General features: G+C 36.3%; 2 protein-coding genes across 12 annotated transcripts in view; one reads left to right on the top strand and one right to left on the bottom strand.

The window, feature by feature from the left end:
• Window positions 1-437: 437 nt before the first annotated feature.
• CENPQ (centromere protein Q) lies at window positions 438-16,876 on the bottom strand. 7 transcript variants are annotated; one of them, XM_025418986.3, is made up of 9 exons: window positions 16,700-16,876; window positions 13,336-13,478; window positions 12,228-12,276; window positions 10,593-10,719; window positions 9,456-9,524; window positions 5,570-5,699; window positions 3,121-3,240; window positions 2,908-2,985; window positions 438-1,827 (listed from the first exon to the last, which is right to left on the bottom strand). In XM_025418986.3, exons 2-9 carry the CDS (start codon window positions 13,435-13,437, stop codon window positions 1,696-1,698), a joined length of 807 nt encoding a protein of 268 aa, XP_025274771.3. In that variant the 5' UTR covers window positions 13,438-13,478; window positions 16,700-16,876; the 3' UTR covers window positions 438-1,695. The 7 variants fall into 7 exon arrangements, with proteins under 7 accessions (XP_025274771.3, XP_048948106.1, XP_025274772.3 ...); XM_049092149.1 differs by having other exon boundaries at window positions 10,593-10,713; XM_025418987.3 differs by having other exon boundaries at window positions 13,336-13,443.
• The window catches only part of MMUT (methylmalonyl-CoA mutase), a 32,408-nt gene continuing 21,875 nt past the window's right edge, over window positions 16,835-27,367 (top strand). For 2 of the 5 annotated variants that reach the window (XR_004804144.2, XM_035697590.2), the window contains exons 1-5: window positions 16,952-17,075; window positions 19,255-19,680; window positions 20,954-21,321; window positions 25,008-25,165; window positions 26,502-26,673. Coding sequence is in view for 4 of the 5 variants with exons in the window: in XM_035697590.2 (XP_035553483.1) it covers window positions 19,296-19,680; window positions 20,954-21,321; window positions 25,008-25,165; window positions 26,502-26,673 (1,083 nt within the window). In the remaining variant the exon portion in view is untranslated. Of the gene's footprint in view, window positions 17,076-17,136; window positions 17,277-19,254; window positions 19,681-20,953; window positions 21,322-25,007; window positions 25,166-26,501; window positions 26,674-27,367 lie in introns of those variants that run through there. The other 3 variants (XM_025418982.3, XM_025418981.3, XM_025418983.3) reach the window with 3 other exon arrangements.

Raw genomic sequence — 27,367 nt, 5'->3', positions numbered from 1 at the left:
AGAAGTTCTAAGTTTCCAAGTGAGGGGTTTTACAGAGATTTTGTATTATTCTTTTACTTTTAGTTGCTTTGCCTGGCATATAGCAGGCAGTCCAAAGTACACAAAAATGTTTTAAGTGCTGCACTATAGGTTTCCTTTCTTGAAGACTTTTCCTCTAGAATCCATTAATGTTCTCCATAACCATTATTTCCTAAGAGGATATTGCTTTTGACCCTTTTACTAAGCTCTCTCGGATTCCACACGACAATGTCTCCCTCACTGCAATGAGCATTACACTGTATTTAACTAAAGCTGTGTTCTTGGTGGTTTCTGCCTGGAGGGTACCAACAGAATTATGGCACCTTCTACCTAACTGATCAGATATTCTAGGCTAGAGGAAAAATAATTAGAAATTGCAGTTATTTTATTTTATAAATAAAAGCAAACCAGACAATATATTGTAGTGACTAGAGAAGATTTTTAATATATTTAAGTGATAATTTATTCACATGTATATATTTGTTTCAGGATTTCTTTTCCTTTAGTGCTGCAGGTCTTGGTCATGCTGCTTGGAAGAAGGAATAGATAGACTGGATAAAGAATGAGCAATAGTCCAAAGTTCCTGAAGAGGGAGGGGACCCAAGAGGATTGCCACTGGAGTTTCTAAGTCTAGAGGTTTTTATGAACTCTTTTGGAGTACTATCTTAAACAACCGGGGTGTACTAAGGCATGTAAATCAGACATTTGTCTACCTATTAGGTTAATAGCTACATGCTGATGGTCTTTTGGGGCTGACATCTGGGGACTTAGGTCTTAACTGCCTCAGCTCATGATAATGACAAATGCTTTGTTTTATTTTACAACATTTTGCAGAAGTCATTTCTACAAAGGCTGCAGAACAAAATGGTAGTGCAGTCTTGCTTAAGCTGCGAAACAGGACATCAGTACTGTTTTGTCTTAGCTGTCCTGACTCTATGTTCTCTTGTTGAGGACTCCAGCCCTGACTACCTAACTGTCCAACAAACTCCTAACATTCAGACGACGCGAAAAAGTTTATAGAAAGGGTTTTTTTTGTTTGTTTGTTTGATTTTTCTTTTAAGGGAACAGATGTGCTCATGTTCCTTTAAATAAAAGTATGCTTTAATGATAGTGGAAAATATTCAACACCTAGTCAATAAACCAACCAAAGAAATAAAATGTTCATGCTACTCCCAAAGGTAAAGACACTTGGCAAATCTTAATTATGTCACAAAAGGTCTAGAGGGTTATGTAAAAGAATAAAAGCATTTGGGGATTTTTCAAGTTCCAGATGACCAGACAGAAAATCCAAGTCATGAACTAAAGAACAATAATAATGGCAAACGATCATGTTCTTTTGTACCGGGCATTCCACACACTTTACATACATTATATCATAATATCATAGTTCCTCTGCACTAACCAATAAATGAGCTCTATTCAGCCATTATAAATAATTAGATTGCAGCTTAGGCAAACAACAAGACATAGCAACAGAAATGTGAGCTCAATTTGGCAACTACTAAAAACAGTTTTCAGGGCTACATTAGATGCTAATAGATCTACAGAGGCTAATTTTAAGTGCATATTGAAAATAAATCCCAAAGAAGTCTCAGCCTCTGCAGCATCATCATAGGCCAACAGTTTTTACAAACTCATAAACATTAAATTAATATAGAACAATCTAAAAAAAACTCTTTAAGAGGCATCCAGTCTCTTATATGCTTCTTCAATGAAAGTTAACATATTCTTCATCTGGGATGAATTATGGAGAACATCCAAGTCCCTCAGAAGAGCGTTATGGTTTGGAATTAATGTCAAAATTTCTCTCTGTAGGTATGATGGTACAATTAGTTTAAAAATTTTCAAAACGGATATGATTGACATATAACATCATATTAGCTTCAGGTACATAACACAATGATGTGATATTTGTGTACATTGCAAAATGACCACCAGGACAAGTCTAGTTAATATGTAGCACCAACCCCGCCCCACCTCAAAAAAAATATGTAGCATACAAATTTACATACATAGTTACAAATTCTTCTTGTGATGTAAACTTTTAAAATCTACTTCCTTGACAACTGGGAAATATATGACAGTGCTATTGACTACCGTCACTCTGTTCTACATTACATCTCCATGACTGTTTGATTTTATAAATGGAAGTTTGTATCTTTTGACATTTACCCACATAAATAGTTTTTAACTTATCATGAGAAATACCAAATGTATGTTATTTAGAGAGGATGGTTCAAACCTCATATACTCATCAACCAACTTCAGTAATCAACTCAGTCCTGTTTTTTCAAATTTGTATTACTGTTTTATTTTTTGCCCAGTCCCTTTCCTTTCGACCTAAATGGATTACAGACGGACTACTTTATTTTTGAGAAACCTTGAAGACTTTCTAACACTATAAGTATTTACACTATATTAGAACCTGTGAAAACAGATCCAAGTATATAGTCTGGTACAAGTAACACAACATTATTTCGTGAAGAGATATGTCATTGTTAGAAGCATAACCAAACTCAACTATTGGAATTTACCTCCACAAATCTATCCCAGTTATGACCACACAAATATGTAAAGCTATATATAAAAGGGTATACTGAGCATTATCTGTAATTGCAAAAATTATTTATTTCTATCAGTAATTCACAAGTTATAGTATGGTACATTCATACAAGGGAATGTTATACAGCTATTGATAAGAATGAGAAGATTTCTCATGCAAGATGCTCACAAGGAAAGATGTTCAAACTATTCTGTCAAGTGAGAAAAATGTTGCCTAAGAACTTTTATCATGGATTTCATTTGTTTTAACAAAGGAGAAGGATATTATGATTTTATATATGCAATTCATAACTGATGATATAGTTGATATGGTAAATTGACATTTACCTGAAGTATGGGAGCTTTGAGACTCTTCTGAGAAAGTTCTGGAAGAGAGAGTACCCCACTACTACCTATTTGAAACATCTAAAGTAGAAAAAGAAAGATATAGATTATTTCAAAAGGCCAATTTTTCTCTTCTTATATTCAAAAGTTGTCTTGGTGGGAGGTAAGCATTAAAAAATTGATCCAGGCTCTAGGAACACATTATTAAACAATTACCTTTTTTACTTTCTCCTCCTCTTCTTCCACCTCACTTTTCAGAACTTGAATTCTGTTCTTTAAGCTCTCAATATTCCCAGTCATTGACAATATGGTCTGGACTATTTTATCTATTTCTTCCTGAGTCAGAAAGAGAAAGTTGATGTTTTAAATTAAATATATTATTAAATGAAACCCAAATAGGTATTAATATACATTTTTAAAAATATCTCATATACTGAAACATTTTTGCAAGAAACTGGTAAATTTCTTCTTTCAAAAAACAGACTTCCAAGAAATTAATTTACCAGAATAATTCCTTATAAGGAAATTTAATTTCCATGGAACAAGGAGATATAATCCATGTACAAGAATATTTCCTCAAAAACTCATTGAAACTGCTACAATCAGAGATCCTGGAAGACCTATGTGAACCTAGCAGAGCCAAAGGATTGATGGCCTAAAAATCTCCTGTCCTTTGCCTATCCATCTCTATCCCTACCACATACCCCTGGCAACCACTGGTCTTTTCATTCTCGTTTTGCCTTTTCTAGCATATCATATAGTTGCATATCCTATAGTAATGGAGCCTTTTTAGTTTGGCTTCTTTCACTTAGGATTCATAATGTGCACTTATGGTTCCTCCATATCTCTTTAGGGTCTAATAGCTCATTTCTTTTTAGTGGTGAATATATTCCATTGTTTGATGTACCATATTTATTTATCCATTCACCTAAGAAGGACATCTTGGGTTTCCAACTTTTGGCAATTATGAAGATAGCTGCCACAAATATCCATGTGCAGTATTCAAATATCCATCTACAATAAACTAAGGAGCATGATTTGTGCATCATGTAGTAGAGTATGTTTCAATTTGTAAGTTACTGCCAAACTGTATTCTAAAGTGTTTGTACCATTTAGCATTCCCATCAGCCATGAGAATTCTTGTTGCTCCACATCCTCATCTGCATTTGTTGCTGTCCATGTTCTAGATTTTGGCCATTCTAGTAGGTACATATTAAGTCTCCTTTCATCTATAGTTTTCCACTCCAATTATCCCCTCTCATCTCTTCCAGCTTCTGATGGTATCAGCATTCCTGTGGCTGCATCCCTCCAATTTCTGCATTTTTCACATAGCCCTTTCCTCCATGTCTCCAACTCTTATAAGGACATTTTTTTTGGTTCTTTAAGGACACTAGTCTTTGGACTTAGGACCTATCAAGATAATCCAGGATGATCTCGTCTTGAGATCTTTAATTATACCTGGGAAGACTCTCTTTCCAAATAAGGTCACATTCACAGCTCTTAGGGTTATACCTGGGAAGACTCTCTTTCCAAATAAGGTCACATTCACAGCTCTTAGGGTTAGGACTTGTGCATATTATTTTTGGGGTCACTATTCAACCCACTAGAGAGGGAATGAGTAACAGCATGAAAAAAGGAAACAGTTATTATAATAAGGACTAAAAAATTCCATTGTAGTTAAAAAAAAATTATTTTGTTCCATTGCTTTGGTTATCTTCTTTGGGTATTCCTACCATTCCTACCATGCCATATCTTCTTTGCTGAGCTTTTACATTTGTCATTTGTTCTCAATACCTTTAAAAACATGTTTCTTTTTTATTAACCTTTTCTCCTTATTTTACTACTTATTGAAAGCATTTATCCTTGGATTTTCTTTAATTCTCCTTCTAATTTAATCTGCATCTGAAAAGGTTTTTTTTACTTCTAATTTTTTCCTGAATTCTGTAGCTTCAGTTTTTAGTATTTCTAATACTGATTTATAATTTTTTTCTATAACTCCTGTTTTTCTGAATCACTTGTTTGCTTAAGAATTAGATAGTGTTCATCTGTTTTGTGAACTCTTGTTTTCGGCGTGCTTTCATTATCTGTGGATTGCTATTGTTTGTCCTTATTTTTATATTTTCTTACGCTAACTCTGATTGTGAAATTCTATGGCTCTGTTCTTATGCAGAGGTCCATAGAGATTAAGCCCCAGCAGTTCCTATCCCATCTTCTCAGTCACAGAGACTTTGCTCACTACCACCTCTTCTACAGCACTATCACTGAGTGAGAGAGCTCAATGAATACACTGTTGTTGAATGAATATAACTTCTGTTACTTATTAGCTGACACAGGTTTTGGAAAGTCACCACCAAGAATAACTCTACATTTAGTGATGAGTTCCTGTAGTTTGATAACCAAAAATAGTTCAGTTAAAGTCAGATGAAAAAAAAATAGTAGTACTTAATCACTAATATATTAGAAATACTTTCAACTTTAGAGGCTCAAAGTTTAGGCAAAGTTTTTGCTGACTAAAAAAAAGAAAAAAAAGAGAAGAATTTAATGAAAACTGTTCTAAGATCTAGTATTTATTTTTCAGAGAATATCAGAGACTATCATGATAATTAAAAAAATTTCTTATTCTCTTCTCCTTTCTAATTATGGAGTCCCTTTACAAATTTCATACCTGTAATAATGCCAGACCTTCTTCGTTAGCTCTGTGCTGTGCCCTTTCCATTTTCAGTAGACTTGACACGTTAGTTAAATTTTTCAGCTTTTTGGGAGGGACTTTAAGGGTTTCACACAGTTGTAGCAATCTTAGGGATAAAATAAAAATGTAATTATGTTTACCTTTGTACTACCATTATTTTTATGTTTTTTTGTTTTGTTTTGTTGTGTTAGAAATACTGCTGTCATCTTTTTTCTGCCCTCATATTCCCAAGGGCTCTACTATTCTTTTATTAACAGTAGCTAACATTAGCAATGACTCACCCATAAAAAGCTGTGACACGTCATCTTTTAGCCTTTTGATTTATTAAGATTTACCTCAAATCATGGGGCACTTAAATTGTTTAATGAAAGGAAAAATTTCTACTTTACACTATTAACAATCAATTTTATTATATATATTTATTTGCACAATTTCATTTATGCACATTTTAAAATAAAACTTTCCTTATATCTTCTGAATGTGTTTCCTAGACTATTATAGCACATAATTACATCATTTATTGTGAACAGCTGGGTAAGAGATGAAATACTTCTCTGGAAGACATAATTATGGCCCTAGATTCTATAGTTCAGTTGTCCTGGACAATGTGACCAGTGAAAAAGATTCTCTGGATCAGTTACTCTAACAGTGGTTTTAAAGACAGGGAGGTCTCATAGAGTTTAAGGCAAATAAAACATTAAGATTAAATTACTTTGTTTAAAAGTACAATCATCATGAATACTGTGCAGTATTAAAGTTAAGAAATTCTCTCTAGGGGATCCCTGGGTGGCTCAGTGGTTTAGTGCTTGCCTTTGGCCTAGGGCGTGACCCTGGAGTCCCAGGATCGAGTCCCACATCAGGCTCCCTGCATGGAGCCTGCTTCTCCCTCTGCCTGTGTCTCTGCCTTTCTCTCTCTATGTCTCTCATGGATAAATAAATAAAATCTTAAAAAAAAAAATCCTCTCTAAATATGTAAAAAAAGGAAAGAAGAAAAAAATTAAAAGCAGAAAAGTTAACAAAACCTAAAAAGATTAAGAAAACCTCCTTCAAACCAAGTTTATTAGATCACCAATGGAAACTAACCTATTATTACCCTCACTGGTAGCAGGGAGTAATACAGCTTTTCTAAAAGGTTGGATTCTTGGATTCTAAGAGGAAGAAATTCAGGAGGACAATCTAAATTTGGTTGCTTCTACCTAATAGCAGCATTTTGAGGTATTCAAAAACCATACTACTTAAGATTTGCAGGCAATTTAAATAGTGGAAACTAAAATTCATCTTCCTAGGATCTTACTCAAAACATTACTTTTTTTTCTAAGATTTTATTTATTCATGAGAGAGATAGAGAGAGAGGCAGAGACACAGGCAGAGAGAAATGCAGGCTCCCTTTGAGGAACCTGATGTGGGACTCCAGGATCATACCCTGAGCTAAAGGCAGACGCTCAACCGCTGAGCCACCCAGGTGTCCCAAAATACTAATTTTTGTAAAGAAAAACGTAGGCAATATAAAAATACACCAGTCATAATTTTTGTTAAACTGTTGGGATTAACTTGACTATCATTAAGTTAATAATCATTAAGACATCACGTTTAAGAATAAAAACCTGTGGAGTACCTAGGTGGCTCAGTTGGATAGGTGTCTGACTCTGGATTTTGGTTCTGCTCATGATCCCTGGGTTGTAGAATCAAGCCACGCATCTGTCTTTGCACTCAACCTGGAGTCTGCATGGGTGTCTCTCCCTTTGCTCCTCCCCCCACTCGCTAGTGCTTGATCTCTTGCTCTCTAAAATAAATAAATCTTAAAAAAAAAAAAAAATATATATATATATAGTTCTTGATTTCTTAACTAAAATAACCGAAAGCATAACATGAATACACCCTACTATGTCAACAACACCTAATCATCATTTATACTATTTTTCTATAGGGCAAACTTTCCCTAAGTATGTTCCTCTAGAAACTGCAGTGGCTAACCCATTTTGTTTGACTAGCAACCCTGTTTTGTTTGTCTGATCACAGAGATAGGCACACGACCCGGTCTGTATGAATCCTAACAGCTCTTGCCACAAAATCAGTCTAAAGATACATGTAGCACCTAATCTGGGCCAATCAGAGCCCATTTCCCAGAACTTTCTAACCGAAGCTAAGAGGACATGAATTCTATTTCTCCTCTTCACAAGGCTGAAGAGATAAACAGGGAACTATTTATATCTACAATTCTAAGGTAGTGAGGACAACTTGTCTAAAAGAATGAAGCCCACAAACAAGCCAGAGGCAGAGTTGAGACTAATATATGAAATAAAGAATTCTTGTGGTAAATATACCAATTTTGAAGATGTTAGGTTAAACAAAATGAAAAATATTTGTTCACTGTAGGACTTTTATGTTAATATACCCAAACATAATTCACTATATATTCTTTTTTACTTTTTATTTATTTATTTTTTTATTCTTTTATACTTTTATTCACAGAGTATCTTTAAGAACAGGCACTCCAAATGCTGCTACAGGAAAGTTTATTCAGAGATCCAAAGAATCAATTTGCTATGGCAGTACTCTGCTATATCAGCAGAAGGAAAACTATCTTGAATATTGTTACTTGGAAGCCAAAAGACTGAGTTGTGAAAGCAAAATTGAGACAATAGGCAGTCTTTGAAGTATCTCCAAGGCTGCTACAGGATAAAGAAAGCCTAAATGTTGAACAGATCTAATGACCCACAGTGATCACTGTGAAGAGCAGTTACTATGTACTACAATATTCTTTATACAGCACATACGACTTATTTGTTCTACATTAAAAGGGAATAAATTGCTACACTTTTTATGCGTTGGCTTATATACTAGATTCTTGTATACTCCTCCTCCTTTAATTCATTCTTGAAAGCAGGTTGCAGGCCTGCTTCTAGTAAACCTTCTTCAATCTCTTCAACCTTTTTATAAACTAGCCCCATCCACCCTTTCCGTTTTGCTACTATTGTTGAAATTATACTTGAAGTAAGCAGAATTTCTGCTCAGCCTTTCCAAGAATAAAGTACTAGCTCACAAACATTTCCAAGCAAACCTGAAACTAAGATGCAGAACATTTTTCTTGAAAAGAAAAAGTTGGGTACCTGGACGGCTGAGTTGGTTAGGTAGCTGCTGTTGGCTCAGGTCATGATCCCAGGGTCCTGAGATCGAGCCCTGCATCAGGCTGCCTGCTCAGTGAGGAGTCTGCTTCTCCCTCTACCTCTGCTCCTCCCCCTGCTCATGCTCTCTCTCTCTCTCTCTCTCTCTCTCTCTCTCTCTAATAAATAAATAAATAAAATCTTTAAAGAAAAAGATAAAGTTGTGCAAATAGTAGTTAGAATATCATTGGCAGTGGTGTGACTTTTAAGAGCATTTGAAAAGAAATTTCCATTTGGGATTTGCCAGAAGATGAAGAGCAGTAATACCCAGGAAAATCACACTTGCTGCTTATGAAAATAATGTAGTACAATATCTGAAGTGAAGAGAAAATAGCAATGGAATAAATATAAGAATGGTAAACCATTAACTTCAAGTTGCTCAAAATGAAGATGGAGTTAAAGTTGACAAAATATTTTTTCAAATCTTAATACAAAAAATAAATTGTAGAAGTTGGCATTTTATGATTTTCAGACTCTCTTTTTAAATAGATTCTCTTAACTTACTTCATAACTGTGCAGCAGCACTTTAGAATATACATTTCCAAGTTGTTCATCTTAAAACAATAAAAACAGTAACAAAAAAAACAAAATGAAAGGAAAACTTTTATACACACAAATGTCTGTTCTGGTAACACAGGAAGAAGTTAGATTTTTACTAATTATATTTAAAAAAATGTTCTATTACATAACTATATTACCTTTTCTTCAGGTAGTTAAGATGATACTGAACTTGATCATTTTTTCTAATCTTGTTACTCAAAATTGCTCTAGAAAAGAAAAAGAGATTAAATAGGTAACAATTTGAAACACAACTAATATAATGCACTTACTTGTTTTCCCTGCTTTCTTTCAAGTGCCCCTCCTCACTAGCCAGGCAGAATCAACCACTTTTTATTTTATACCAAATACATTTTAAGCATAGATACAATCAAAATTCTTACTACATTCTATTATTGTCATTAATTTCGATGAGTTCAGCTTCTTGATGCAGAATACTATCTTATTTTCTTTGTATCCCCTCTAACATGTTAGCTTACATATAAAGTGTCAATTTGAACTCAACATCTTCTTAAAGTATCCCTAGTGATAGAACAAGTTTTTTATTTATTTTTTATTTTTATTTTTATTTATTTATTTATTTTTATTTATTTATGATAGTCACACAGAGAGACAGAGACAGAGAAAGAGAGAGAGAGAGAGGCAGAGACAAAGGCAGAGGGAGAAGCAGGCTCCATGCACCGGGAGCCTGACGTGGGATTCGATCCCGGGTCTCCAGGATCGCGCCCTGGGCCAAAGGCAGGCGCTGAACCGCTGCGCCACCCAGGGATCCCTAGAACAAGTTTAAAGTTCACAAAGAGCAGGTCATGCCACATAGACTTCTTTTCTTTCACCAGGGAATTTTAAGCTTCTGAAATTAACAGACTTCTTGCTTAAAGCTAACAGCATCAAAAGACATTACATATGTCTTGTTCTGAAAAACATCCTATCACTATAAAATTTTTAAAAAATGACATATAAAAGGAAATGTTTCTAAGGAAATATGTTTCTTTTTTTTTTTTAAGATTTTATTTATTTATTCATGAGAACACACAGAGAGAGAGAGAGAGAGAGAGAGAGAGAGAGAGAGATAGAGAGAGGCAGAGACACAGGCAGAGGGAGAAGCAGGCTCCATGTAGGTAGCCCGATGTGGGACTCGATCCTGGGAATCCAGGATCACATCCTGAGCTAAAGGCAGATGCTCAACCGCTGAGCCACCCAGGTGTCTCAGGAAATATGTTTCTATGGGGAACATGTAAGCAGAGATCAAGAATGAAATGGAAAGATTTCATACTTACATTATAACTGAGTCCATCATAATTTGCAAATGCTCTCTGATACTCTCTGAAAGAAGTTGCCAGGTTTTCCTCTTGTTGGATGCTATCTTAATCTGTTTTAGATTAGTATGTTCTGTTTGTCCTGTTACTGGTGAAAGACGAGACTGGTCAATCTCAAAGTTTTACATTTTTACTTAAAAACTGATTTAAGTATACATTTATTTTAAAAAGCTAACAGAATCATGAGAACCAAAATATGATAAAGCTGCATAAACTGTTTAATTCCCTTTTTATTGCCATTATTCCCATAATATGCCAGGTGTTGAATATGATTATGCTATTATGTTAATTAAAATACTATTAACTGAAACTGCAGATAAAAACCCAAGACAATTCTAAATGCAAAAGCAGGCTACACTTTATTAGGATTCAGTATAAAAGTCTGGTTCTCAGAAATGACCTAAATTAAAGAGTTTCACTGAGAAGACTAGAAAGCTATTTCTCCCAAATATTGAATGGCAACTGAAACAAAATATTCAGGGTCTTGTTGCTGGTATTCTATTTATAAAGGATAAACAAAGAAGATAATACTATTGGCTCATATGATGATTAGTTTTAGAGAGAAGGGAGACTAATTATAATTATTTAGTATAAATACAAGTATGCAAAGCCTTACAAAAGTATTGTGCATTATGGAAGTACAAAACCATGGACTTTGCTTGGTCTTGGTGAGGAGTAAGTAGGAATTTTTATTTTTATTTTTCTTAAAGATTTTATTTATTTATTCATGAGAGACACACACACACAGAGAGAGAGAGAAAGAGAGAGAGAGAGAGAGAGAGAGAGGCAGAGACACAGGCAGGGGAGAAGCAGACTTCATGCAGGGAGCCCGATGTGGGACTTGATCCCAGGACTCCAAGATCACGCCCTGAGCTGAAGGCAGGCGCTAAACCTCTGAGCCACCCAGGGATCCCCCTGAAAGTAGGAATTTTTAGATGAAGTGATGCCTAAGTAAAGATGACTACTCCAAATTAGTTTACTCCAAACAAAGTTAGACAGTAGTCCCAAACTAATCTATGCAATGGTGGTAGGACAGAAATATATCTGTTTTAAAGAAAAATCAGTAGGTGTGTCTATAGATCACAGACCAGTAATAATTCAGATTGTGGGAAACTTTGATTTTCTCTAGTTCCTATCAATTTAGAACCTTCCACAATATGTGCTAGAGGCAGCAAGTAAAATTTCAGTTGACCAAAATAACAGACTAACCAGTACAATTTATTCTTGCAAAAATGAGAATGCAGCTGTTTATTACTGTCTTTTGTTTCTATAAAAAAGATTTACTTATTTGAGAGAGAGAGAGAGAGAGAGAGAGAGAACATGTGTGGGTGAGGAAGGAGGGGAAGAGGGAGAGGGATAATTCTAAGCACATTCCTCACTGAGCACAGAGCCTGACATGGGGCTTGATCTCATGAATCTGAGATCACATGACCTAAGCCGAAGAAACCTAGAGTCAGTTGCTCAAAGGACTATGCCAGCCAGGAGCCCCTACTATCTTTTGCTTTTGTACAACTCATAAACAAGATGCTGAGAAGTTTTTCATGAATACACACAGCTTGAGACGGACAAGTTAAACAAGATACAGAAAATAAATACCTTTGGAAGGCAGATGCTTTGGATTTTTATTTTTTGCAGTGTTTCTAACCTAGAGAGAAAAACACATACACATGTAATTAAGCATCAGATAAAAGATACCACTTTTGCAATATATTTGTCATGTATGTTGAAGAGTATTTATGTATCTTCTGGCTAGACAGAAAAAACATACTGCTGCTTGTGCAGAGAAAGGGTGTGTATTTATCCCAGGCACGGGATATACTACAGCAATTCCTGGACAATAGTGATAATGTATAATAGAATTCCATAGAGGGTCAAATAATTTTTTTAAGACTTATTTTTATTTTAGAGAGATAACTTGCCAGTGGGGGAGGGGCAGAGGGAAGAGAGAATTTTTCAAGCAGACTCCCCGTTGAGTGCAGAGCCCAGCTTGGGACTTGATCCCATGACTCAAAAGATCATGACTTGAGCCAAAAATAAGAATAGAATGCTTAACCAACTGAGCCACCCAGGCACCCCGTTTCAAAGAAGATGTTAAAGAAATCATTAGTCATTTTGACTGTGAAATAGTGGTACATACTTTACCTGCAAAAAAACATAGGCATTGCCCCGTATCAAAGAATATGTTAAAGAAATCATTAGTCATTTTGACTGTGAAATAGTGGTACATACTTTACCTGCAAAAAACATAGGCATTGCCTCTTATAGGATAAAACACGCAAATTTTTAAAAAATTTTATATTCTTTTTTAAGAAATGGGCAAAATTATGGTAGAAAGAAGATAATTCCTCCCAAAGTAATTTTTCTCTATGTTAATAAAAATCTCTTCCCACTAACTGACAGATTTTCCTATCTTTAACCACAGAATCTGTATATAGTTTATTCCTAGTCTTTACATTCAAACACCTTAAAAACGCCCTATGACCCCCTCCTCAACAAAGAATTTTCTGGTCAGTATCTTTAGAAACTGAAACAATTTTTATCTGAGAACCTTTACCAATTATGTTGCAACAGCTCCCACATAACGATATGAATTACTTTAATTTGTAGTAAAATTGACCTTTAGTCTTTATATATTCCTTTATATGGAACAAATTACATTTTTACTCAAAAAGTTCAGAATGATAAACTCAATTATTTTTATTACCTTTTTCTTTGGCAACTCCACATCTTCATCATCAATTTTTCTTTTAGGGTTTCTTTTTAATTGTTGAGATCTTTTCTTGGAAGCACTTGCTTTGCTAGACATCTTGATCTAAACAGAACAATTATAATAGTACGTCAAAAAATCTGTAAAATAAAAAGGACACAAAAATAAGCTTAATCCTACATACATTTTGTTAAAAAGTACTACCTATAAATGTTCCAAGTTTGCCTTAAAAAATAATGAAAGGTTTGGGATAGTGTTTTTAGAACATTTGAACATACTTTAAAACAAGTAACACTGATTACTATTAAAGTAAGTGTATTTGATTCAATTTCATTCCTGGAAATTTCTTCCATTTTTATGGCTTTAAAAAATCATGTGAAAATGCTCTTGCATCTTTCCTTTATACTCCCCTATACAATAACATTACTTCCATGTTTAGAGCCAAGAAAATGGAAATAATAATGTATTAAATTGTATTACCCTGTCACAGACAATATTAATTGGAATAGTAATATAGTAATATTCAGGTCTTTTTATTTTAAGCCTAATGTATTCTCAGAATTTATGCCAGAGATGAAAGGAATTAATTTTTAAGACCATACTATGAAACTATGTTGTGGAAATTCAAGCAGAAAGGTCACTCATAAGGATTTAAGCTACTACTCCGTGTGGGCTACTTGCATTTTTAAAAAGCACAGAAGAATACTGATTATTCTGTCCTTTCATAACAATACAAATCAGTCACCATTCCTTTTCTAAAAATTCAGAGTTAATTATATTAATAGTTTATATAGGTGGATTGAGATAGATAATAAAGGAGGTACTTTGGATAAATCTATTTCTTTGAAATTTAAAAGGTAAAGTTTCAGTAAGAAACTTTTTTTCAGTAAGATTAACAGAAATAGTGAGAAATAATTAATTGAAAGATGACAAACTACACTTAGGGAGTACACGTAAGATCAGTTACAAAAAACAGTGGAAGCTAAATTATACTTTACCCTACTTCATACCTAGTCTAAGTTACATTCCTGAGATGCCTAATTCCCTCAATGTGACATCCATGCCTTTATATTTCCCCTACTTCAAAACCAATCCACATGACAGTTTCACTTGAGGACCTCCCCTGGAAGGGCTACCGTACATAGAGTACAAGTTGTTCAAGGAAGAAGGTGAGGGAGCAAGTGAGGGCTGAGACTTAGTCCTTACCCCATTTGGTAGATTAAAAAATGGTGCAAATTCCTTCTTACTCCTATTATTTAAAGATGGAGTCTATGTCCCTTTATCTTAAATCTTGGCAGACTCTGTAGCTGTTTGAGCAGCAGAATATGGTGGAAATGATTCTGTACCAGTTTACTGGCCTAAACATGAAGAGACTCATAGCTGCAACGTCCTCATGTTTGGAATATTTGCTCTTGGAACCCAGCGACCATGCTCTGAGGAAGGCCAACATGGAGAGGAAGTGAAAGGCCCAAGCAAAAGCCCAGCTGAACTCCCAGAATACCCAGGGCCATCTTACCAGCCTGGCACATGTACTTAAGCTAATATGCTGCAGCTGACCCTGAATGGAAAAGACAGGAGTCAGTTCTACCACGTTGTTCCTGATCACAAATTCTGGAACAAAATAAATGACTTTCTTAAATTAAAAATAAAATAAAATAAAAAATCCTTCCCCAATACCTACTACACAATATCCAACGCTTTACCATGCCACTTACAGTTCTTAACCGTTAGCCTGGTCTAGTTTTCTGTACTTCTCTCCCACTATGCCTTATAAGACTCTCTCTCTAGCTAGATTTGATGATTTTGAGTACACACTGAGTGAGGCATGCACTATGCCCTCCACCTGAGCTGCTCTCCTGTCTCTGCCCACCTCCCCAGTGCAAGAGCCACCTGCTCTCCATTCCTCCTAACCAACCCCAAGGTGTGACAACCAAAACTGTCCCCTGACATTATCAAATGTCCCCTGGTATGAAGACACCTCAGCCTGAGAAACACTGCCAAGAGCAAGTCAGGGATAAGGATAAATAGATAAAAAGCTTGGTTCCAAATCCTGGTTCTGGCATTTAACTAGCGGTACAAGCTTAGGCACGTAAATTTGTTCAATTTCCCCCCTGACAAAATGGGTTAAAGTTTAAAAGCACCAACATTAAAGGCTTTTGTGAAGCTAAAACTTCGTACAGAATATGTAAAGTGCCTAGAATGACGTATGGGACACGGTAACAATTCGATACATAAAAGTCATAGTTTTCTATTGGGCTGGTTGTCCAGGAACGAGAATAGACATTTTACTGTAAATGTAAAAGGAACAGAAACTTTGCCCTGTTTTAGATCCACAGGAAACCACAGCTCAGTGACAGTGGGTAGACGCCGATATATAAAAACAACTGCTATATAGGGAACCCTGGGTGGCGCAGCGGTTTGGCGCCTGCCTTTGGCCCAGGGCGCGATCCTGGAGACCCGGGATCGAATCCCACGTCGGGCTCCCGGTGCATGGAGCCTGCTTCTCCCTCTGCCTGTGTCTCTGCCTCTCTCTCTCTCTGTGACTATCATAAATAAATAAAATTTAAAAAAACCCTACTATATAAAAGTATACACCATGTGACAAAAGTTATAAAAGACAAATGAGTGAACGGCTATCTCAAATTGATGTGTGTGCGTGTGCTGGGGGCGGCCAGAAAAAAAAAAAGTAATATGTGAATTACATTTCGAAACATTTAGCCAGAAAGACAGGGAATAAAGTATTTGAGAGAAAGCAGCAAAAGTCTGAGAGCAGAACAGGTTAAAAGAAACTGGTCTGCTGGGGGACACGGAAAATTCAGCCAGACTTGCCGGTGTCTGGATGGAATAGAAAGGAGGCTGGAACGGTAGTCCGCGGCCAGACTACATGCTGCGGTAGAGTTCACTCCTTACTCTGTAGGAAACAGGGAGGCATCCCAAATCCTCTTGTTGTCCTTAGTGAAATTCGTGGAAACCAAGTCTCTCAACCCAGGTCTAGCGCCAAGTCTGGCAAAACACAACCAGGCTATGTTTACCTCCTGACAAAAGCCTCGGGATGCGACGCTAGTGTCCTCAATGCCTAAAGACGCTAATCTCCAAGGCTGCACTTCGCCCCACTTGGGCCGCGGGAGATTAAAAAAAAAAAAGAAAGAAAAAAAGAACGAGGACGAGGATGAACTGGGGGATGGAGGGAAGAACCGAGGAACCAGGCGTCCCTTCACTCCATCCTTGCGAATAAAAACACTTCAATCCTTGGCCCCAAGCAAAGGCAGATATGGAATATCCACTGGAGTCTCACCCCCACGCTCCTGAGAAACAAACCGCGGAGTCGGTCACAATCGCGCTAGCCGCGAGCTGGACTCACCGGCAGGTTAAGAGCTTCCACGACTCACCAAAGAAGCCTCTTCAGCCCTCCAGCGAGTCAACGTCACAGCAATTCGCGCCCAAACCATTGAAAAACCGACGAAGCCCGGAAGTGGGCGGGCAGAAACCGGAAACGCCTGTCGGGAGAGGCGGGCCTCGGGTCACAGTTCTAACGTCATCAGAAGCGCGCCCACGGAAGCGCGAGGAGATTGGCGGCGGGGAGGGCGGTGTCGGCCTACGCCCCCTGACCCCTCCAGCTGGCTTTTGCGCAAGGTCAGTGAGGAGCTCGGTTGTGTGTTTCTGGGTCGCGGGGCTTGGGGTTCCGAAGTCCAGCCGCCCTTTGTCACAGCCGAGGTCCGAGACAGGCCAGCCAGTGAGTAAGACTGTGCGCCTCGAGATGCGTCAGCCTCTCAGCTCCCTCCTTTCCTCTGGCTCCTCTCTCCCCACTTCCCTCTGTCCCCTGAGCCTGTCCTTTTCCTCTTCCCACGGTGACGGCACCCCGCTCTCCTCTACCTTCTCCTTGGCTCTAGTTTCCCGACCGACCTCTCACTGCCAGCGTCGCACGTGGGAATGAGGAGGTAATGCTGCAGAGAAGGTGCTTGTTCGCCCCCGAGGCGCGGCGTCATCCTCCCCGGCCGCGCCAGCACCCCGAGACTCCGCTAGGCAGGGGGCGCTTGCAGGATTATGGGGGGGGGGGGTGATCTGCCTCCACAGCTGCCTCCCCTCCAGGCTGCGGCTCTTGTCCTCTGAGGTTTTTTGGATACGAGGTGATAGGACTGAAAGTGACTTTGTGTATACAGGTGGAGGGAAGGGTAAGAGGTGAACTAGGAAAGACAGAAAACCGTAAATTACTCACTTGTTCTCTTTTACCCTGAAAGAGAGCGGTTTTTCAGAGCTCGCGACCTTGGATAAACGTGTTTTTGTGTAAAGCTTGAAATCACTTGGTGATTTTTCTCCCAACAATTTCTTATATTTAAGGATAGGTTTATACTAATATTACACTAATATTAAGTGTAATTTGCATGCTGTATGTTGTCATCTCCAACCCAAATTAGCTGAACATTGGGGGTAGCTAGCCTTTCCTGCCATATTAATGTGAAAGCACATTATTTGGAAAGATGTTTCATTCAGAACTGCCCTTTGCTTCACAGCCCCCTGACAAATGTTGGGTATTCTTACTTTTCTGTAAGCCTCATTAAATTGACAGGAGACGGTATGGAAAATATAATTTTAAGCTCACTTTACTTGTTGCCTTATATATCATATGGCATGATGAATATATTAATAAACTTTGCATCTCAAAGCCTTTTAGAATATTAGGTTCTGTATGTTGACGCAATACGTATTTATTTTATATATGTATTTGTATAAATATGAAATACATCTTAAATACATTTTATATAAACACACAAAAAAGTGTTCTAATATGCTATGGAAGATGATTGATGTGTAACAGAAACTGTTACCTAAGAGCTCATTTAGTCCAGCTTTTGAGTTCAGGGAGAGGCTGTGAGTATTATTTAAATAGAAGGACTTGGGATCACTGGGTGGCGCAGCGGTTTGGCGCCTGCCTTTGGCCCAGGGCGCGATCCTGGAGACCCGGAATCGAATCCCACGTCGGGCTCCCGGTGCATGGAGCCTGCTTCTCCCTCTGCCTGTGTCTCTGCCTCTCTCTCTCTCTCTCTGTGTGACTATCGTAAATTAATAAATAAATAAATAAATAAATAAATAAATAAATAAATAAATAAATACAAGGACTTTTAAACCTAGTGCTGCCTACGGTTTAAATGTTGGCTCTTCTGTGCCTTAGTTTCCTCATCTGTAAAATGGGGATATTATTAGTACCTGTCTCGGTGTTGCTACTCTTTATAAAGGATTAAAATTGCTACTTCTTATAAAGTTCTTACAGCAGTGCCTGGCACATAGAAAGCCCTATGTATTGGGATACCTTAGCCACATTAGCCAAAGAACATTCTAGGTAGATGAAAGAGCAAGAGAAAGTCACAGAACTTGATATATGCAGTGAGCTCTAGGTTATCCAATATTTCTAGAACAAAAGGTGTAGAGGACAAAAGCAGTGATGAGTCTGAGAGGTGTGCAGAGATCAGGTCATAGAGGCCTTGAATTTGTCTTACTTGTCTTATTCACCACTTTTTTTTTTTTTTCCAGCTCCCAACACAATGCCTGTCATAAAGTAGCTGTAAAAATATTTTCAGTGAAAAAATTAGGAGCTGTATTTTATCCTCTACATGATGCCGAACCTTTGAGAAATCTTAAGTGAAGTGTGACATAATCATAGTTGCATTGGTGTCAGTTTGTAGAATGGATTAGAGGGGCTAAGACGGGCCAGTAAAACCAGCTAAGAAAGTATTGAGAAGAAGACTAGAACAATGATAGTAGTTGTGAAGAGGGGCCAAAGTTAACAAAATGTAAACTATTGGAACCAGAAAAGGAGAAGAGCTGAAATAATACTAAAATGCTGCCTTCGTTATCTTTTCACCAATAGTTCCCATTTTGCCTTTTGTGAATACATGTATACTCTGCTTCTTTTTCTAGGCCAGTTCTTGGGTTTTTTTGAGTGTTTTTCATGCTCCATCATGTTGAGGGCTAAGACTCGGCTTCTTTTGCTTTCACCGCACCATCTGAAGCAGCTCAAAGAGTCACCAGGATCCAGGCTTATATGGCGTCGACTTCTGCATCAGCAACAACCCCTTCACCCAGAATGGGCTGCCCTGGCTAAAAAGCAGTTGAAAGGCAAAAACCCAGAAGACTTAATATGGCACACTCCAGAAGGGATCTCCATAAAGCCTTTGTATTCCAGCAGGGATACCAAGGACTTAGCTGAAGAACTTCCAGGAGTGAAGCCATTCACACGTGGACCATATCCCACCATGTACACCTTTAGACCCTGGACCATCCGCCAGTATGCTGGTTTTAGTACTGTGGAAGAAAGCAATAAGTTCTATAAAGACAATATTAAGGGTGAGATTTTAATGCAGCACATCATATTCATAATCAAACATAGGTTTCCTGTTCTTGGCTTCTTTTGAAGGGACACTGGTTAATCTTGGTAAAGATGATAGTCACTTTGTAATTTTGTAGTTAAGACTATACTCTGAAAAAGATGAATGTTTTCAACTTCCATAGTCAAAGGATAGGTGAACCAAATTAAATTGCTAAATTCTTGAATGCTAACAACAGTTAACCTGCATATTATGGGGACACCTGGGTGGTGCTGTTAGTTGAGCATCTGACTCTTGGTTTCATCTCAGGTCATGATCTCAGGGTCTTGAGATCGAGCCCTGGGTCAGGCTCTGCACTCAGCACAGAGTCTACTTAAAGAAGACTCCCCTTGTTCTTCTGTGGCTCCTGCCCCTCAGATAAATAAATAAATCTTAAAAAACAAAACAAAACAAAAACAAACCATGCACTTTATGTAAAACAGATTAGGTGAAATTGTATGATGAAAGGAGACATGGGCTTTCTCTTTGAAAAGCTTTTAATTAACATTGTCAAGATGGGAATTGAAGGGGAAAACAATTTAAAAGATGCCCAGGTAAAGTAATAAGCCAACGATAATGTACAAATATATTTAGTGCAGTCTGGCATTCATGTCTCTGAAAATTATATTAACTACTATTTTTTCTATTTGATCTGTATTAAAATCATATTTGCTAAATTTGAGGATTTGTAAATTTATATTACACATAGAGGACTGATCTTATATTCAGTGTACACTTTTTGTTTTTTGCATAGTGTTCATAATTCTGTTTTCCAGAATATTTGAATAGCCAGGACATCTTGTTTACTACCCTATTAAATACAAGAACTAATTATATAAGCATACAGATACTAAATTATGTTAACTATTTATAAATAGGTCTTCTTGTGTACCTTAAAAAATATTTCTATCTGAAATTGTTAAGATAAAGACAAAATAGGTGAAGGAGATTAAGAGGTACATACTTTCAGTTATTTTTTAAAAAGTGCTAAGATAAAAAAGATCCTCAGACATAAGGTGAGATGTTTTATTCTTGCCGTTCTGCAATTCAAGTTGTGCATTTTACCACATGGGAAACAACTTAGGAAATGTACTATCTTTATTTAAATTTGTTTTGACATGTATGAGCATAAAAATGTTAAAAAATATATATTATGATGAGGTGAATCAACTCCTTTAGTAGTGTTAATGTAAATGAGTTTACTTTGGTGCCAGACTCCTTAAATCCTACATTGTTTTTCTTTATGTGCTCAGCTGGTCAGCAGGGATTATCAGTTGCCTTTGATCTGGCAACACATCGCGGATATGATTCAGACAACCCTCGAGTTCGTGGTGATGTTGGAATGGCTGGAGTTGCTATTGACACCGTGGAAGATACCAAAATTCTTTTTGATGGAATTCCTTTAGAAAAAATGTCGGTTTCCATGACCATGAATGGAGCAGTTATTCCAGTTCTTGCAACTTTTATAGTAACTGGAGAAGAGCAAGGCGTACCTAAAGAGAAACTTACTGGTACAATCCAGAATGATATACTAAAGGAGTTTATGGTCAGAAATACTTACATTTTTCCTCCAGAACCATCCATGAGAATTATTGCTGACATCTTCCAATATACAGCACAGGTATTTCCTGCTACTTATGAGATTTGCTTTACTTCTTTAGATGTAAGACTTTTTATAAAATATCACCTAATTTGAATTTAATAAATGAGTCAAAATAATAGTTTTAGTGTAAAGTCAGAGTATGAGTTTTATGTATATGTGTGTTGTTAATTTGTATGTTTTGCTTTTAATGTACTCATCTTATAGTCTGTTATTATCTATAGGAATCTGAGCATTAGATGCATACCGTATTTTCTTTATTAAAATTTTTATTATCTGATAATTTTTAGAATTAAGGAGGGCTCATAATTTACACTTCTTTATTTCTTTCCAGAGTTCATATTTAGTTTCGAAGTATACACTGGGGTCAGACATTTGGCTATCAAAACAACAGCTTTATAAGATATTGCTTATATCTGCATCTAGAATGAGTTTCCTGGTATTTCACCTCTGAATAAGGTTGTCTTCACCATCAGAGTGGTGGGAAAAGAAGGGTTTTACAGTGTTCTGTGTTTGTAGCAATCTCTGTAAGGGAAACATAACGCTTTTTCATCTTCCTCTGAGTAATTAATAAGTAGTTTTGCCATCACTCACACTTTGCTTCTTGCTTGCAATGCTCTCTTAATCTACCTTAAGGTTAGACTATGTTATTTCATGGCAAAGGGCCCATCTCCCCTCCACCATGAAACTTTTTTTTAATCTTTTTTATTTCTTATAATTGCTGTTGTCTAAGAACTCCTGCAAGCATTGCCTCGTCTCATCAATATTTAGCCTTTACGCTTGGCAATTTTATTTCTTTTCATAGATCTCTGCCCATGTGAACTGTGTTGTATAGAACTGTATATTTCTATCCCCCTTTTCAATTTCAAGAACATATGCACAGGAATACATTTAGCAGCATATGACAGACGCACACACCCAAATAGTAGTAGCTTAAACTAAATAGAAGTGGACCCTCTGTCTGAAAGAAATTGGAAAGTAGGCTGTCAAGAGCTTGGTTGTATGGGAGCTCCACAGTCACCAGGGTTCCAGTCTCCTTTAATCTTGCTTGTCCTCTTTTGTTACTATGCCACTCATGGTTGAAGAGGTGGGTGCACTGGATGTGTTTGTTGAAGGGAGGGATGGACTCAGCTCCTCTGATTTAAGGTAAATTTCCAGAAGGAAGAATCCCCAGTTCCACTTTTATCCCAGTGGACTCACTTCCTGGCCAGTGCAACCACGTTTATCCCAGTGGATGCCCACAGTAATGAGAGAAGATTGGAAGTACAGTTCTTGTAAATTGGCATTCTGCATTTATGGTTCAGGTATTATAGGAGAAGAGTGGAGAAATGAATAGTTAGTAGCAGTTTGTACAGTTTATGCTGTTAGGTTGTTGGACATTTTACCTTTGTAAAGCTCCTAGTATCCTCTTCAAGTTCAAAATTGCTTTATATAATCCTTCACATAAGTGATGAAAGTGCTGGTTGCATATACTGACATAATAATGCTGTATTGAAGTACGTTGAAAACTGTCAACTTCTTGATTAAAAAAATGTTTAATTGTAGCAAAATTCACATGACATAGAATTTACCATCTTCACTGTTTTGAAGTGTACAGTTAAGTGGCATTAAGTACATTCACACTGTTGTGCAACCATCACCACCATCCATCTCCAGAACTTTTTGCATCTTGGAGAACTAAAACTCTGTACCTATTAAATAGTAATTCCCTATCCTCTTTTCTCTCTAGCTCTTGGAAACTATCTTTCCATTTCCTATCTCTGTGAATTTGACTACTCTAGCTACCTCCTAGAAATGTAATCGTATACTATTTGTCTTTTTGTGACTGCCTTATTTCACTTAGCACAGTGTCCTCAAGGTTCATCTCTGTTGTAGCATGTATGAGAATTAACCACCTTTTTTAAGGCTGAATAATATTCTAATATCCCAGTATTTCTATTATTTTTAAATTTTTTTTTTTTAATGTTTATTTATTTGTGATAGTCACAGAGAGAGAGAGAGAATGAGGCAGAGACACAGGCAGAGGGAGAAGCAGGCTCCATGCACTGGGAGCCTGACGTGGGATTCGATCCCGGGTCTCCAGGATCACGCCCTGGGCCAAAGGCAGGCGCCAAACCGCTGCACCACCCAGGGATCCCTCTATTATTTTTAAAGAAATTCTACTACTAAACTCCTCTTTGTAGAGAAGAACCTATTTGTTTTATTGCTTCTTATTTATAAACTATATATTTGGGCAATCTCTCAATTCCATGTAATTCAGTCCTCTTACTGTTTTTGCAATGGAACATTTTTCAATTGCTTTTGGTTAATTATAAATAAAATATTAAGAAATGTAAGTTGCAGGGGATCCCTGGGTGGCTCAGTGGTTTAGTGCCTGCCTTCAGCCCAGGGCGTGATCCTGGAGTCCCGGGATCGAGTCCCACATCAGGCTTCCTGCATGGAGCCTGCTTCTCCCTCTGCCTGTGTCTCTGCCTCTTTCTCTGTGTCTCATGAATAAATAAACAAAATCTTTAAAAACAAAAAAAGGTAAGTTGCAGATCAATAGCATACAGCAGCAACAAGTAGCACCTTTTGCATGCTTATTGCATACTGGCATAATGCTAAATGGTTTAGATGAATCATTTCATTTAATCCTATAACAATTACACGAGGGAGGCATAATTATTACCTCTATTTTATGCTTTAGGAAACTAGGGAATAACAAGGGTGAGAAACTTGCCTAAAGTCTTACGGCTAGTTAAGTAACATAGCTAGACTTTGAGCATTCTGACTCAAGAGCCCATGTTCTTAATTATCATAGTGAGTTTCAGTGATTAAGTTTTTATTATTTTATGTTTGGCCAATTCTTGGGAAGGATAATAATTTGGAGGCTTTACAGAATATGTATGATATGTACCCTCCCTAATATAAAGTTTTAGGGGAATGGTAGAAATGACCTTTTCTTTTTTTAATCTTTTTATTTATTTATTTTTAAAAGTAATCCCTGCACCCAATGTGGGGCTCAAACTCACGACCCCACAAGAGTCACATGTTCCACCCACTGAGCCAGCTAGGTGCCCTCTGAAAGGAATGCCATTCTCGTAGTGATTTTGCTAGAAATTGTGTTGGGTATGCTTAGCATTAAATGTCACACTAAGTCAAATTGAAATCTTAGATTTTTAAACCATGTATTTATCCTGTTGTGTTTTAATATATAGTACTAAGGATTGAGTCATTTTCTCTTTCCTCCCCTACCATGTACTTGTTCATGTTTAATGACTTCATTCAAATAATAAAATTGATAATTAGTAAAACTTAAATTTATATATCTTCAGCAAATTAACCCAAAGTTACAAGATCTTAGAACCTCGTAAGAGGTCATAGTCGTTGCTTTGGAATTAAAGATGTCTTATTTAATTCTCAGACTGAGGGTTGGTTGCATTTCTAATCTCAACTAATTTATTTTAAACTTTGACTCAAAAGAATGGTTAGTGAAAATTCTTTTTCACTAGGAAAATAAAACAGGTGCAGTTTTTATGATGGTTCATTGAATCACCACTTAAATTGAGTGAATTAAATGTAACAAAGTAAGCATTAAATATTTTCAGTTAATATTAAAGAGTATACTGAGTTGAACATCATTTAAAAATAATAGTCTTTTAGAAAATGGGTTTAATAGAAACTTTAAAAATTTTTATTCACTGCTATATTTTTTATTATTTTTATAGCACATGCCAAAATTTAATTCAATTTCAATCAGTGGATACCATATGCAGGAAGCAGGGGCTGATGCCATCCTGGAACTGGCCTATACTATAGCTGATGGGTTGGAATACTGTAGAACTGGACTCCAAGCTGGTCTGACAATTGATGAATTTGCACCAAGGTGAGTAAATTGACCACAGAGATTGTCTCAATATTAGGAAAGTTTTTAGGACCAATTTATGAGTGTACAGTAGACCTATTGATAAAATTAACTTGTATATATAAATGTCACACTAGATTCTCTTATGTTTTATTGGAGTACTAATTAGAGAATAAGCCAATACTGTGTATAATTAAATTTCAGAATTAAATTTGACTTCTTTCTGGTAACGATATTGATTCTAGCTGTCTTCCCTGAAGCCACACATTAGATTTGCAAAAATGTAAAACAGTGACTGTTTTATTACAATTTTTGACAAAGTATAATTATTTTTCATAAAAATATTATTTATGTTACTTGTGTCCTATGTTTCTTGTTTCTAAATGAATTAATATATAAAACATTGATAGATATTATCCTAATAAAGATTCCTTGGGGATCTTCAGTAATTTTTAAGAATGAAAAGGTATCCTGAGACAAATATCTGAGAACAGCAAAAGGCGTATCAAGAATTTTTATTAGTTTTTAATTTCTTTATTTCAGACTCACCTAGTTTTATAGAAAGAAACACAGCCTTTGTGCCTTTAGGCACAGGCAAGTAAACCAAATGTGTAACTAGGTGCAGAATATAAAATAAAAAGTAGTAGTGGGCTTGGGGGCAATTGGAGAAATGTATGCTTAGACCAAATATATCATTATTCTTTAAAAACAAAACAAAACAAGGGCTCTTGGGTAACTCCATTGGTTAAGCGTCAGCCTTTGGCTGAGATCATGATCTAGGGGTCCTGGGAATCCTGGCCTCGGGCTCCCTGCTCAGGAGTAGTCTGCTTCTCCCTCTTCTCCCCAGTAGTGCTCTCCTCCCTGCTCATGCTCTCTCTTACGATCTCTCTCACTCTCTCTCAAATAAATAAATAAAGTCTTAAAAAAAAAAAAAACCAAAACAGGAAAACTTCTTGCTATCCGAAGAAAACAAGTTTGTTGTTTGATTCCCTGTGTAGGTGACCCCTGAATTACATATTGGGTATTCTTGAAGTATTTTATTTTTGGATAACTATTCATTCTTTATTTAAGGGTGCAAGAGGAACTTCTTTTATAAAGAAAACCAATTGTAAAGTGAATAATTTCTTAGTGAGGCAAATAATCACAGCCCTTTCTTCTGTGTGCCTAAAACTGTACTTTGTTAGGTTTAAAGCTACTTTAATATATATTCTTTGATTCTAATTCAAATTAAATTGTTTGAAATTAAAATCTGGACACTATTTTCTTTAGTGTGTGATACAATTAGTTTTATTTTCCATTTTATGTTGTATAATCAAATATGTATAAACAAATAATGGACTTAACATTACTATTTTAGGTTGTCTTTCTTCTGGGGAATTGGGATGAACTTTTATATGGAAATAGCAAAAATGAGAGCTGGGAGAAGACTCTGGGCTCACTTAATAGAGAAAATGTTTCAGCCTAAAAACTCTAAATCTCTTCTTCTAAGAGCACATTGTCAGACATCAGGATGGTCACTTACTGAGCAGGTATGTATATATATATATATATATATATATATATAAAGTGTAAAGTTTTAGTCATATATTGTCTTATAAGCAACATAGCACAATCAGGAAGTAGATTTAAGAAACCAGCTGTTAATATTTGAAAATTATCATTCTGAAATATAATGCACATTTAGATTTTTTACACATATTATAATAAATAAGGCTGGCTCCCTCTAGTGGTTAACAATATAAAATCATATAAATCCACTTAACTGTAGTGCTGTTTTACCTTTTTAAAAAAAAAAAAAAAAAAAATGTGATGATAAGGAGGAAGTAAAAATCATGACTTAGTTAATATTGTCCTAAGTAATTTTAACTCAAATTCATAACATAAAATTGCCTAATTAAAATTTTGTGCACATAAAATATTTTAGTTATGTTTAAGTAAGTATGCATGCACACAGACCCATTTAAAGGCTATTGTCATGTGAGTGTTTTAATTTCGTTCTATTAGAAAATCGTGTGGTGATCTTTTTTCATGCATTTTCTTTATATATTAAATTATTTTGATACATTAAAAATAATTCATAACTTTAAAGTTACATTGTTCTTACACATTTAAAAGTGCATAAAAACTAATATATCCATATTAAATATGACTTCAGGTACTTATAAATGAAGATATACAGTTTCAGGGTTAGAAGAAACCTTAATAATCATTTGTCTTAACCTC

The sequence above is a fragment of the Canis lupus genome, chromosome 12 (assembly GCF_003254725.2).
Source record: "Canis lupus dingo isolate Sandy chromosome 12, ASM325472v2, whole genome shotgun sequence".
Lineage (NCBI taxonomy): Eukaryota > Metazoa > Chordata > Mammalia > Carnivora > Canidae > Canis > Canis lupus.
Note: the sequence above shows the minus strand (reverse complement) of the source record. Positions and strands in the feature narration are given on the sequence as shown.

What these genes read in the sequence shown, in the direction of transcription:
- CENPQ (XM_025418985.3), bottom strand. Translation starts at nt 16,787, where the DNA reads ATGGTTTGGGCGCGAATTGCTGTGACGTTGACTCGCTGGAGGGCTGAA. An exon ending in GGGCTGAAGAGGCTTCTTTG is followed by an intron (nt 13,444 to 16,727) that starts GTGAGTCGTGGA and finishes TGTTCTGTTTAG; the next exon opens with ATCAAGATGTCTAGCAAAGC. An exon ending in AGGAGGAGAAAGTAAAAAAG is followed by an intron (nt 2,986 to 3,120) that starts GTAATTGTTTAA and finishes TTTCTACTTTAG; the next exon opens with ATGTTTCAAATAGGTAGTAG.